The sequence below is a fragment of the Diplodia corticola genome (genome assembly GCF_001883845.1).
Source record: "Diplodia corticola strain CBS 112549 chromosome Unknown scaffold18, whole genome shotgun sequence".
NCBI classification, from domain to species: Eukaryota; Fungi; Ascomycota; class Dothideomycetes; order Botryosphaeriales; family Botryosphaeriaceae; genus Diplodia; species Diplodia corticola.
In genome coordinates, this window is record NW_017971497.1 from 459,313 (window position 1) to 472,614 (window position 13,302).

Sequence of the window (13,302 nt, forward strand, 5' to 3'; positions counted from 1 at the left end):
GAAAGGCAACCAGGCTAATGAGTAGCGTGGCATTTGGCGATTACGCCACGATGCGGCGGCACAACCCGGCCTACGCGACAAGCCACTCCGGAGGACCTGACCGTTTTAGTTGGGCACCCAGCCCGTGTTCATATACTAGTCATTTCTGCGTCCGAGCGGTGCCTGAGCTCTCACGCGATGCATGATCCTTACTATCGCCACTTATAACTGAACCACCACCGCCCGCCGCGAACACTTCGCATCCTACGGGTATGTAACATGGCTGTCGCATACCAACCTTTACCAAGCAATGGTGGGAAGCAAGTTGCAGACGATTGGAGGCTGCGCTGGCCGACTATCTTTCTTGTTGTCCTGTCTCTGCTCAATGCAGCTATGTTTGCAGCGTCCCTATACAACCTTCGCGCCAGCTCAACAATAGGACCTTTACCAGACTCGGTTGCGATAGTGGAAGACCTGCCCACAGATTTCGTTGGGTTCAGCTGGCACACGCCTTGGGGTTCCAACAACGACAGCGAAGCCGACCAGCTTTGGGACAACATCAACACTGCCCACGGCCATATCGCAGTGGACCGGGACTGGGCCACGGCGCATAATGTTGGGGCGCCTACTTTATGCATTTGACCTGATTGTTGCGCTGACTCGTTACAGTGGGCACCGTCTATGGACATCCCCGGGCAGCCTGACAAATCCATGTACCTCCTCGAAGCGTATCATCAGCTCCACTGCCTCGTAAGTCCATCTGATGCCTTTGTACAACTCCAGACCACCTGACAAGACATAGCGCCTCATACGACGAACATTACTTGACCTGTATCATGGAACTCCTCCACAATGGCCTATCTCTCACACGCGGCATTGCTTTGACACACTGCGCCAACATATCATGTGCCACGCTGACAACACACCCCTTCATGGTGCTGGAGACCACATGGCAGGCGACGGGCAGATACACCGCTGCAAGAGCTGGACAGCACTGCGTGACTACGCGACGGCGAACACGGCCTGCTTCCACGATGGGCAGCCTGGTTGGACCCTGGAAGACCACTTCTCGAAGTGTGATGATGGCACAGACGGACTGCAGTAACGGCTTACTCTTTTATATGAACGGGCAACTGAACAGTTTCAGTGAAGAGACACTCGACGACAAAGCATGATGCAGTATTTGGAGCCGCGCTTGCCATTGAGCACTATCGACTTTCCTGAACGGGCTAATCTGCTTACTCCACAGCCGCCAAAAACATACGATCTCGGATTCTCAGATGCCGAGAGTTATGGCGTGGTCTCGCCAAACCAGCCCCGGATATGAGCGAGCCGTTATTGGCAGTCGTATTCAGGCTAACGGACAAATTACCGATCATGTGGCGCGCCAAGGCAAACCTAATTGGGGCAGAGGCTGATCTAGTAACAGTTCTGGAAGCTCTGCCCTGGCTTGTATGCACCTAGCGCCGCGCGTTTCACCTACAGCCGGTCGGTCATAGTTCCCCGTACGCAGTACCGCTACTGACGCTAGAGAGACGCCCATGGCAGCCGCTGCCATGCGTTAAGCGCTCGTCCGGTTGTCTCCGCTTAGCCTCTGCCTTTTCAACGTGCTCCATGCACATACTATACAAGTGATCTGCCGTCTACGCGTGGGATGGACCCTCGTTTTCGCCAAGTCCTCTCGTTAGTCTCTGCTCAACCGCAGCGGCAGCCAACTTCGTTCATTTGCAACAACGCCTCTCTTTATTTCCAAACTCCCCAGGATGAAATCCGTCGCTCACTTCCTCGTCATATCTGGCCTTGCTCTCCTCGGTTCTGCTGCCCCAGCTGCCGAGGCTAGGCCGCTGAACGGTGATGCCGATGTGTCTGGTACCGTCGGCAATGTGGCCGACGCCGTCTCCAATCCCATAGCTCTTCCGTCTGATGTAAACTCCATTCCGGATGCAGTAGTAAACGCTGTGCAAGGCATACGTAAGCCAATCGCCCCAAAATATAACGTCCTGTCTGACCATACCATAGTATCTGGCACCTGCGGCATCGATTGGAAGTGCAACGTCACTCTCTCTGGTACCATTGAAAATCTCCTCGTCGATGGCGACAAATACAGTAAGCAAATCATATCAGGGGTGCGGCTTTGTCGTACTAACAAGCTCGTCTCCAACAGCCGGCCAAGCTTCGGTTGCCGCTTGGTGTCACGAAGGCCGCTGTTACGGCGCCTCGAACATGGACACGTCAGGTAGCGCTCCTTTGGTCATCACCTGCGACCAAGTCTCGGGGTCCAAAGCCTGCACTGGCACCATCGGCGCCGCCGCCAATGTCATCTTCTCCAATGGGAAGCAGCTCGGTACGTGGTCACTCTCCCTCGCATTTCTCTGACAGCTACGCAGTGACTGATTCTTGTGCGCTTGTAAAAGAACTCTGGGGCTGGATGACTCCGTCGGGGTATTGTAGCGACGGCACCTGCTACGCTTCGCTCAATGCACTTGGAGACCCCATGTATTAATGGCGTTGGCCACAGTCCCCTCTTAAGCCTTGGACATCCGCACCGTCAAAGCGTCATTTGTCCAATTCCAGCAATCGATCACATCCAACGATACCTCCACCACCCTGCAGAATTAAAAGAGCGACAAGCATGCCGCTGATTCATATTGAACGTTTGATGATATTCCCCTACAACCCCCATTGCGTCCCAACGCCCTACCACCACAACAAGTCTTCGAAATACATCCCAAACCCCCCTCCCGATCAAATCAAGAAAAAAAAAGAGAAAAAAAAAGGAAAGATAAAGCCCCGTAGGCCCCTACTCCTTCCCACCCTCACCGCCACCCAACCCCTCCTTCCCCCCCTTCACCTCCTCCCGCCCGCCGAACCCCGTCACCCGCGTCGGCCGCGCCTGCGGATCCGGCTGCTTGGCCGGGTGGTCGTCGCCGGTCTTGTGCTCGTCTTTGGAGGCGTTGCTCGTGCTCGTGCTCGTGCTTTTGTGCGGCGGCGGGGATGCGCCAGGGGTCGATGAGGATGAGTTGTAGAGGGGGCCGTCGCCTTGTTTTTCTGCGCCGGTTTTTGGTGGTGCTTGTTGTTGCGTGGATGAGGTGGTGGAGGTGAAGGGGGTGGTGTGGGTGGTGACCGTTGGGAGGAGGGCGAGGGAGGAGGGGCGGCGGGAGCGGCCGAGGAGGAGGAGGAGCGCCGGTCGTTGGAGGGCGCGCATTTTTTTTTTTCTTGGGTTGAGTGTGTTCTGGGAGGAGTTGGTCCTTCTTTTGTAGGGGTTTCTTTTTTCCCTCCCTTGTTTTTCCCGGCTCTGTCGAACCGTTTCTGTTGTGGCCTGGAGATGGAGGATTTCGACCGGATCGTGGTTCGCGGGACTGCCTGTCTGCCGGGCGGATGACAAATAGGGTTCTACCAAGGGTTACTCGAAAGCCACGCGGGGAGGTCGGATGGTCAGTGTTACCGTGGTAAGCTTTCTGGACGGTTGTTGCTTGGATATATACTTTGACGTCTCTAGAAGTTTAGACTGGCGACCGACGCGGGGCATGTTGATAATGACGTAGGGGTGACACGCATATAGGTACGCCCCGTCGTCATTGTCGACGGACTAAGCCGTTGCGGAACCGTTGCATTCACCGAGCTACATTTCGATACCTCTTTAAGAAGAGGGTAGAATGTTCAATCCGATCTCAATGTTATACAAGTTTGTGTAGGCATGCGTGGGCTGTGCAATTGCGCGACATCCAATAGGACAAAAGTCGGCTCTACAATCCTCATGCGTCCAATCAAGATGAATAGTTACCACCGTCCAAGTCTTACATCTCAACTAGATACAGTCAGGAATTATCTCCATTGTGTTCAATTGGTTCTCCGGCCGCTGTTCGAGTTTTGTTGATCCAGAGTCACCAACAAACGAGGAGTACACACGATCTGTCGAATACAACACAACAAATGGGATATATCGGCCATCTTCAATCAGTCTCCCCTTCCTCCCTCGCACTATCAAAGCTAAGCTATGCTTCTCTCAACAACGAACGCATTAACAAAAGAGATATAGCTGGGTATCGTAACCTCCTCTCCACCAATCCACCTCCAACAATCCACATCTAAACCAAAACGAAAAGCCTACCGGAATGAGGGTATCAATGTTCCGCACAAGAACAAACAAACAAACAAAGAAGCAAGCGACAAAGACCTCTCTCTCTCTCTCCCTCCCAAAAGAAAAGCCCCAGTCCGTTCCCAACCCACAAGCAAGTAAAGACAAAAAAACAAAAAAACAAAAAAAAAACGACAATCCACCACAACCCTACCCCGTATACCCCACACAAATTCGCCTTCCTACCGACTCAACAACAGCTCCACCGCCCTGTCCACGCGCAACCCATCCCCCATATCCGTCTTCCTCAGCGCCATCTTCGCCTCCTCGGCCGTGAAACCCATCTCCACGATGCGGAAGATGGCCTTGTCCGACGAGTGCGCCGCCGCGTCGCTGACGGCGATCTCCTGCTGGAAGGGGTGCTGGGTGGAGACGCGGTCGCGGTGGGCGGGGAGAGGGGGGTCGATTTCCGAGATGGGCAGGGAGTGGTGGCGGTGGTGTTGGTGTTGGTGTTGGTGTTGTTGGTATTGTTGGGGAAGGGGTTGGCTCGCGATGGAGGCGTGGCGCTGCTGGTGCTGTTGGTGGTCGGGGGAGTATGGGTATGCGGGGTGCGCGGGCGGGTGGCCGGCTGGGTAGGGAGGGTAGCGGGCGGCGAGTTGGGAGTAGTAGCGTTGTTGTTGCTGCTGCTGCTGCTGCTGCCGCTGCGCCTGGTAGTTGTAGCTGGGCGGCAGTGCGGCGTGGAACTTCATGTTGGGCGAACCGGCGCTCATCGAGCTGATGCTCGAGTTCGACGAGTGCTGCTGCTGCTGCTGCTGCTGACGCGACGACTGGTGCTGCTGCGGCGGCCTCACGTTATGACGGAACGCCGGGTGCACCGCCTCTTCGGAGAACAGCCTGCCGTTGCTGCTTCCCGCGGCCGGGGCAGCCACAGGGCTGACGCCGCTGTCGGCGCTGCCTCGCCTGCTGCTTGACTCGGAACCGAGGAAAGAAGATGAGGAAGGGATGGAGCGCAGTGCCGGGTGCTGCTCGGTCGGGGACGGTCCGCCGTAGTCGAGCTGCTTTGCGTGCGCGAGCGTCTGCAGAAGCGGGTTCTGCTGGCTGCCGCGAACACCGGAACTGGAAGCGCCTCGACGCTCCGACATCTGCTGCTGGAGCTGATTTTGTGGTGGGGCCACGGGGAACGGGAACTCCGGTCTCTGGTGACGGACGGGAGAAAGGCCCGGGAGCTCCGGCATGGGTGGTAGGGCAATGAGCTCACTGTGGGAGCGGGGGACGTTGGAAGGTCCCGGAGGACACGGCGTGGGGGCACCCGCCATCACGCTCGAGGACGTGGAGACATGACGGCGCGGCTGGGGCGAGGCGATGTTGTTGTTGCCGTTGCCGTTGTTGTCCGAACGATCCAGAGAGTTGAAGACGCCTTCCCAATCGCTCATTGGCCGCTCCATGCTCATGCGGACGAGTGCGTAATCGCCGGTGCGGCGGCGGGTGCGGATCTCAGCCTTGTGAGCAGCCATGCGCTGACGCTGGACTTGTCTCATCTCGGCGACGTCGTCTTGCGGGCTCGTCACCGCCATGGCGGCGATTTTCTCCTCGTAGACGCGGGCAACAGCTTCCTTTAGGAACGTCCGGCGGGAGCCATCGTGCTGAGGTGGGACCCAGTTCAACCAGCCGTTCTCAAGAGCGATCATGAAAGCAGACGAATCCGCCTTGTTGGAGACAGCGGCGACTTCAAGAATCACAGAGAGACCAAGGGTGGAGAGATAGTAGAGCCACTCCTCTGAACGAGCGTCAGCGAGAGCAAAAGTAAGGTGGGGACAAGGGGGGCACTCACGAAGCATCCTTTCCTCGCCATCGATGTCACCCCCACGAACATCCGTTACCTCATACACACCAAACTCCCTGGCCTGCTCGGTGCGTCCCTCCAAAGCCGAGACCAGCACGCCCATGCACGTCCAGATTTCCGTCATGTCGTACAGCTCCTCGGCCGAGAGGCCCTTCGGCCCATTGCCCTTTGCGAAGTGCTCGGGTGCATTGAGGAGCGCGCCGCTCGCGTCAAACGAGTCACTGGTCATGATGGTGGCCCGAATGCTCGTCTGGTGCACCAGCGGACCGCCGCGGAGCCAGTCCGTCTGACCGACGATGTCGTCTTCGCGGCCCTTACCATAGCCGAAGATGGTGCAGAAGGTCCAGATGCGCCAGAAAGCCCTGTCGATGCGAGCAGCGCGGGAGGCGCTGTTGCTGGCCAGCGCCATGACCGTCTCCGGACGCAGGAACGACTGGCATCTCGTCAGCACCAGCGCCTTGAGCGCGGTGATGATGTGCGTGTCACGCATGTGGTGGCGGTAGAAGGAGGTGGGCGTGTGCTCGGGCTGCGGCAGAGCGCTGTCCAGATTCGGAACCTCGAGGAACTGGGCGGCATGCTGCCGCTCGGCGCCCTCGTAGGGGTACGGCGGCGATGACTCGCGATGCTCCCATGCCGGGGGACATTCATTCTGCAGGGCAGAGCGCAGAAGGCGCAGCTCGTGGCGCTTGAAGACGCGGTAGAAGCCGCGATTGACGCGGGCCAAAGAGCAGAGGTCATCGAGAGAGTGCACCCTCTCGAAAATGCCCAGGATGACGACCTCGGCAGCGTCGGGAGCGATGACCCTCTGTGTTGGCATGCGGCGCGAGTGGTTCCTCTTGTGTCTGTGCCGTGATTTGCTCGCATTGCTGTTGGTCTTCGGATCATGCTTATCAAAGTCAGCTCTGGGGATCTGGACGGTTAAGCTCAAGGGCTGACGCGGCCCCTGCACGTGCGCGGAGTGAGATCGAGAAGAAGCAGCGGACGTCTTGAGAGAAAGAGGCCTTACTTGTTGAGCTGCGATGTGATTCGCCGAGCTTCCAACAGGCAGCGACGTGACTCTGGTCTTGCGTCGCGATGACTTGCGCGGAACGGCGGGTGCGCGGGCGGAGGCGTAGGACGGCCTCCGCGAGGATCCAAGCCCGCTGGTGTTGGGCACGTCATCCCATTCGCCAATCGAACCTTCGGCGATGCATGAGAGGTGCTCTTCCAACGCCGTCTCGGCCTCGCTGAGCGTTGGGCTTGGAGGATCGCTGTGGGGAACCGACCCGTTGTCCGTTGCCAAGCCGCGCGCCGGGAGAGACGCCACGCGGTGGGCTCGGCGGGAGTTTCTCCTGCTCGCAATCGAGTTTTTTGCGCTTAGCGTCGGGCTGCTGACGGTGCTCCGCAGTTTGGCCACCGTCTGGTAGATGGTTGGGGCTTGCGGCTCTGGAGGGAGAGGCTTATCCTTGCCCAGATGATGTAAGCTGGACGTCGCCAAAACCGGACTTCCTGGTTGGCTAGTGGTGGTGCCAACAGGCGATGCGTCGTCGAAAATTCCTGCTTCGGCGGGCGAGATGATGGAGAAGGCCAGGTTCAGATTCGGGCGCAGGCCAAGCTCCAGGTTGTCGTCGATGCTGGTCCACGAGGTCCTGTTGCTCCTGGTGTAGATTGAGGATTTCGAGTCGTCGTTTTCTGAATTGGATGCTCCTGAAGAGCTCGAGACGGACGGGTGCTTCGCCATGACGGCCGAGCCGGGCATTTCGGAGACCTTCTCTAGATAAACCGGCACCGTCTGTTGCCGCTGGGTCAAAATCTGGCGTGCCACTGGCGACACGGCCGAGTTACGTACTTCGATCATGTCGTTGGCCAAAGGCGGCGAGACATCGCGAGACGATATGATTTCACCTGCGCTGGAGTGTTGCACTGCCTGTGACACAAAAGGAGGCCGCGCATGAGGAGCGCGATTGCGGACATCGTTGGGAATAATGACCTGGATCCTGGGCCTCTTGTTCTTCTGCCCTCCTGGCAGCTCGCGGGCCGGAGTCTCCAGTCTGATCGGTCTCGAATCGAGCTCGGCGACGGCGGTGTTCGGAGGATGTGGCACCGCAGGCATCGAGGCCACTTTGGCTTCCCAGTGAGCTCTGCCATCTTTCCAGAACCCGATGCGTCCTGCGTCTCCCTCGCTCTTCCTGTCCTTCTTGCTCTTCTTCGGCGGCACATTTGAGACAGACGGGTGGAGGGATGGCGTAGATGTTGATGCGGGAGACTGCCCAATGTTGCTCAAGATCTCGTCGTTTGGTGACATGGCCATTGTTGCGTCGACATGTGCATGGCTGAGCGGATCCGAGGAAGAGCGGTAATTGAATGGAGTGCCAGGAGCCGCGGCAATTGGTGATGGGACAGTGGGAGCCCTTGCGGCTTTGGGGACTGCTCGGAGCACGCAGCCTCTGAGCTCTGGTTGCTTTGACCGGCCCATCGTCCACCTCTTTGACGATGTCCTGGGGGCAAAGCTCTCGAAAGGAATCTGGGGAAGAGGCTCGGAGAAGGGAGCAACAATCTGCACCGGGGTGTCTGCTCCGCGACGACTAAAGACCGACTCGGGACGTCTCCGGAAGGCAAACGACGGCCGACTGGTGACGCGTTTTTTTGAGCCTGAGCGATGGACGCGAAATCTCTTGGAAGCATGAGATGAGAGTGGCTGTGGGGGCCCAGACGCCACCGAGACGTCTGAGTAGGACATGGGCGTGGAGGACATTATGGCGGTTGGCGTAAAGCAACCAGAAGTTTTGGGCTCCAGACGGAGCGAAGGTGAGCGGCGACGGAATTAGGGTGTGATATTAGGTGGTGATTGGGGGAACGAGCCGCGTATATCGGACGGGCGTCGCTGGCTGCAGGCTGAGGGCAGATTACGCGTGGCTTAGTGGAATGGCTTGGGGGACGTATAAGACAGGCACGGGCGGGCTCTGCCGGTGGAACCAGGCTGGTATGACCGAAATAAACTACATCTCTGGGTGCTCCATGAGGCATGGAGCGCCGGTGCTGACGCCAGCCGGGTCCGGGCAGTTGGCCATGTTGCTTCGGCGACATGGGGCTGACTCTTGGGCTTGGGGTCCAGCATAGCGGCCGACGGGCAGGAGACGACCAGGCGCACGGCATCGATCTGCCGGGGGCGTTGGGGCCAATGACGATCGAGGGTTGGAGCGAGTTGCAGCGGCCAAGAAGGCTGAGTCCGTAAAAATAGCTGCACAGACTGCGGCCCGTGTGCCCCACCCCCGCCGCGCACAGCCATCAGCGCACCGTCTATTCTTGTCGCCTCTCCCAGAAAACAACATGCAAATACATACTTCTGCTCGCCGCCCAGCGCTGGGCCCCAAGCACGCAGCCGCCCGATCGCCTTAAAGGCTGTGGGCCCCACCACCCATCATCGACTGAGACTTTTTTCGACCGAGTGCGCACACTTGACCCTCAGCTGAATCAGCTGAAGGCCCGGCCGAGCAGCAGCCCGTACGCCAGCGGCAGCGATCGTCGTCGGCCGCTCGATGGGTGCTGCCGTTTGTCGCCCCGTCTGGATCCCGCCAGGTGCATGTGGAAGCCAGCCGCTAAGCCAGCCTGCGCAGGCCCGGCCGATCGTCGACACGCGGGCATGCAGAGCGAACAACATCCATCGCCAAGAATTAATAGTCCGCCACCCTTCCTTTGCGTTGCGCGCATGGCAGAGCACCGTCTTGCCGGTCATTTTGTATGCATGATTTGAATTTCGCGCACGTCGCGCACGATGCGCCCGTGCCAGGCAACTGCGTGCATGGCCGGTGGCGCCATCGTGAAGGCGATTCGGCAGAGGTTGCGCGCGCCGACGACGGGCTGTGGCGGCCGGCGAGCTCCTCAGCTTGCCCGTCCTCCGAAGTTGCATTAGGTCGCTCCATGCAAGTCGTCAGCGGTGGCTGTTGGGGGCTTTCCCCCACCTTTCCTTGCTCCCTGTGCCCCATGGCCATGGCACTCCTCCAAACATTTCCCACGATGCTTTCCCCCAAAGCAAGGCACAATTCTGTTCCAAATCCCCCATGATTGGGTGTCGTTGCAACAACAAGGTGTGGCATCCGCCTTTGTACTGCACAGTTCCTTGCATGTTTGTCTCGAGCAGCAAAGTCAAATACCCTTCGACGTCTGGCCAGGTAACAAGCCGTGTACACACCCGACTCGGAATGATGCAAAAACCACCAGCCCCATGCCCAGGCCCCTCGTGCGATGCAGAGCAGCCGCTCGCCCACGCAGCTTCCCAACAGCCCTCGCCCGTCCATCCGAGTTCGACCGCGGCGTCAGCCATTATGGAAGTCCGAAGACGCGACGTCACACAGGAAAGCCGCTGCATCATGGCCTTTCGGCTGGCCGCTCTTTGCCTATACTTGACGTCGCACCGCAGACAGCAGAAGCGATAGCGAGCAGGGAACTTCCGCAGCATGCCCGCAGTTGGCGAGGATAATAGGCACGCACGAGGGAAAACGAGACGCCGCCTGCGGTCATCGAGCCATGAAGCCATCTCCAGAGTATCAAAAGCCCTTCGGCTCTCCAAGGCCGGATGGGTAGTTGCTCAAGTACTGGGAAATAGGCGTTTGCCGGCACGCGCTATAACGAAGGCCTGGGGCCGGCATGGCCATCAGAACAAGCATCATGCTCGTAGGCGGGTACGCGGGAAGGACCCTTGGCGGATTCCTCAGTCCGCCTTTTTCTCGTACTGGCCATGTACGTGCGCCTTTCGCTAGCCCCCACCGCCAGGTCGGAGCTGGGGCTTGCCCTGCACTGTTGTCTGCCTTTTCCGCCCGCTGAGCCCTCGGGCGAGCGAGAGCGAAGGATGTGGGTTTGTTGACTCCACAATTCGTCCCGGGCTTCGAAGAGGCTTGAGATCGGCCGGGCTCTGATCTCCTCTCGGATCACAAGATTCGATGAAGGCGGGTGGAGAAACGCGCATATCCGTTGGTCCCGAAAGCTTTGAAGCAATCCTCGGTGTTTACTGCGTGATCCTTGAAGCTCTGATTGGACTTTGGAGAAGCCCGCGGCCACTTGATCTGCGATGAGGCACAATGTTCTCGGTCCTCGGACACATCTTCTCCGAACGATGTTGGGGTCGATCATGTTGGCTGTGACATCATCATACGATGGGCACATGGACCGTCGGAGCGAATCGAATCAGAAACAGAACACCGGACCGCACAAAAGAGGGAGCAATAATAATGTGAGTGGAAGCAAGCAGGTAAATGATGATGGTCTGAGACTTCGAGAGTGTTCGTAGGCAGACAAACGTCGGATTGTCGTTGGGGTTGCAGTCAACAGGCCAACCTCTGGCACCAACCGAGATGAATACCAACACCCGACTGATTAAATTTGGATCGAGCGCCTGACAAGGCAACGATCCGGCTCTCGACCAACAATCCAATATAAGCACCGCCAAAAGACGGTATAGGCCCAGACGCAAACGGTGCTGTAGTCGCGAAGGATTCACTGCTTGCGCTCTCGAGCCGTCAAGCGGTTTCTGGCACCGAAAGGGTCGGGCAGAGCCGCAAACGAGCCTCTTGGGGGCACCAACGGATGAGGCGCAGCGCCGCAATCCTGCCCTCTTACCACTCCATGGGAAAACAAGCAATTTTGCAGACGCGACGCGCCCGGCTCCTGCCTCGTCAATGCATGCAATCTCGCCCTCACCAGTGCTGACACCTTGCTGGCCTCATCAGCGGCTAAGCTGACCGGCGATACTGAGCAATCCACCCCCACAACACCCACCACCCAATACGACCCCTCCCATCGCACGCGCGCAAACACCTCAACCACCAAACGCTTCCCCCATTCACGCCGCCCCCGCCGCCGCAGCAGCCCCATCCCTCCCCGCCGCCGTCCTCTGCACCACCTCCTCCATCCCCACCACCTCCTCCAACCTCCCATCCTCCACCAGCTCCCGATACGTCGCACACACCCGCTTATGCCCCTTCCTCCAGTCCTCCCGCTGGCACTCCCTCCCACAATACCTCACGACCCCGCACCCCGCGCACTTCTTCGCCGGCGCCCCGCCCTCGCCCTCCCCCCCACAAACCTTACACCTCACGTCCTCCCTCCCCTGCGGCCGCCCCACCATCACCCGCTCCCCCTCGCACCCATGATCGTCCTCCATCGCGCACCGCACCCGCCTCCGCGCCAGCATCCCGCACTCGTCCCGCGCGCACACGGGCGTCACGAGCACCTCGACGCGCTTGCCGCCCCTCCCGCCTCTACTACCACCGCCGCCGCTATGGTCATCGTACTCCGGCGGCGCCGCCTCGTCGACGTGCAGGAACGATATCGGCGTCAGCAGCACCGTGTGCGCCGCCGAGCTGCATATGTCGCATGTTTGCGGCGCGGCCGCCTGGCATTCGGCTTGGTGCTGGCTGAGCGTGGTGTTGAGGACGTCGAGGAAGAGGTCTTGGGCTGAGGCGGGCGGGGCGGCGGTGCTGAGGAGGATGTCCGGGACGGGGTGGTGGTGGGTGATTGTTTGGGTTGTTGTTGGGGTTGTTGGCGGGGACGAGATGGAGGTGGTGGAGGAGGACGGGGCGGAGGCGGTGGAGGCGGCGGCGGCGGCGGCGGCGCTGCTCTGGATGAGGAAGTGGAAGGGGATGGGTGTGGCGTCGAGTTCGGTGCCTTCTTCGAGGTTGAGGGGTGTGTTGGCGGAGGGAGGCGCGGTGGTGGTGGTGGTTGGGTTTGTGGAGTCGGCGGCGGTGGTGTCGGAGGTAGACGGAGGCGCGGCGAGGTCGTAGGTCGGCGCTGCGTCGCTGTAGGCAGGAGGCGAGATGTCGGAGGTGTAGGAGGGCGCGTCGGTGGTGGGTTTGGAGGTGGATGCGGGGTTGTTGGCTGCGGTGGTGGGGTCGGGCGCAGCGCCCTCTGCTGTCGTCGTCGAGGGCATATTGCTTGGTTAGAGGTAGGTTGGCTTGATCCAAAGTTTGATTATTGTCGTGCGCCGTGCGTGGAGCTACGGGATGCAAGTGCGTCGCGCTTGGGTTCTTAGATTCGCGAGAGAAAGTTGGGCGCTCAAGCTGCGCGGGCCAACGTGACGCAAGTCGATCTGATGCAGCCGCTCGCGGGCGGAACCTTCTGGATATACGTATTCTGATGACTCTACTCCCGTTCTCTCGAATCATAAATGTCTTCGACTTTACTTTGACGAAGCCATAATTGCCTCAACGCCATTTCCCACACGAAGTTATGATTGCAGTCTTTCTCCATGCGTTGGCGACGCGAAAGCCCGGGATTCACGCTGCGCAGGACTGAGATCCACACGTCCAAATACCAAATTCGATACCCTCGAGTTTTCCAGGTTTCTTGAGAATGTGTTTTTTGGTGGGACTGACCCATTTAAAGTTCTACTCTACCAGAATAAAAACAGAGGCCATTCAAGCGATAG

The 13,302-nt window shown here is 59.0% G+C and overlaps 5 protein-coding genes across 5 annotated transcripts; 2 read left to right on the forward strand and 3 right to left on the reverse strand.

Annotated features, from left to right (window-relative positions):
* Positions 1-372: 372 nt before the first annotated feature.
* Positions 373-1,084, forward strand: BKCO1_18000137 (cytochrome p450; the record flags this gene model as incomplete). Its single annotated transcript, XM_020271770.1, has 3 exons — positions 373-594; positions 649-729; positions 782-1,084. The coding sequence occupies 3 exons, from the start codon at positions 373-375 to the stop codon at positions 1,082-1,084; spliced, it is 606 nt and encodes a 201-aa protein (XP_020131580.1).
* Positions 1,085-1,742: 658 nt separating this feature from the next.
* BKCO1_18000138 (p-type atpase) lies at positions 1,743-2,482 on the forward strand (the record flags this gene model as incomplete). The annotated part of the gene is made up of 4 exons (XM_020271771.1): positions 1,743-1,950; positions 1,999-2,085; positions 2,144-2,323; positions 2,367-2,482. 4 exons carry the CDS (start codon positions 1,743-1,745, stop codon positions 2,480-2,482), a joined length of 591 nt encoding a protein of 196 aa, XP_020131585.1.
* A 297-nt stretch (positions 2,483-2,779) lies between these two features.
* Positions 2,780-3,184, reverse strand: BKCO1_18000139 (uncharacterized protein; the record flags this gene model as incomplete). The annotated part of the gene is made up of 1 exon (XM_020271772.1): positions 2,780-3,184. One exon carries the CDS (start codon positions 3,182-3,184, stop codon positions 2,780-2,782), a length of 405 nt encoding a protein of 134 aa, XP_020131584.1.
* Positions 3,185-4,299: 1,115 nt separating this feature from the next.
* On the reverse strand, positions 4,300-8,634 carry BKCO1_18000140 (f-box domain protein; the record flags this gene model as incomplete). Its single annotated transcript, XM_020271774.1, has 2 exons — positions 4,300-5,834; positions 5,889-8,634. The coding sequence occupies 2 exons, from the start codon at positions 8,632-8,634 to the stop codon at positions 4,300-4,302; spliced, it is 4,281 nt and encodes a 1,426-aa protein (XP_020131497.1).
* A 3,084-nt stretch (positions 8,635-11,718) lies between these two features.
* BKCO1_18000141 (uncharacterized protein) lies at positions 11,719-12,804 on the reverse strand (the record flags this gene model as incomplete). Its single annotated transcript, XM_020271775.1, has 1 exon — positions 11,719-12,804. One exon carries the CDS (start codon positions 12,802-12,804, stop codon positions 11,719-11,721), a length of 1,086 nt encoding a protein of 361 aa, XP_020131498.1.
* Positions 12,805-13,302: the final 498 nt, after the last annotated feature.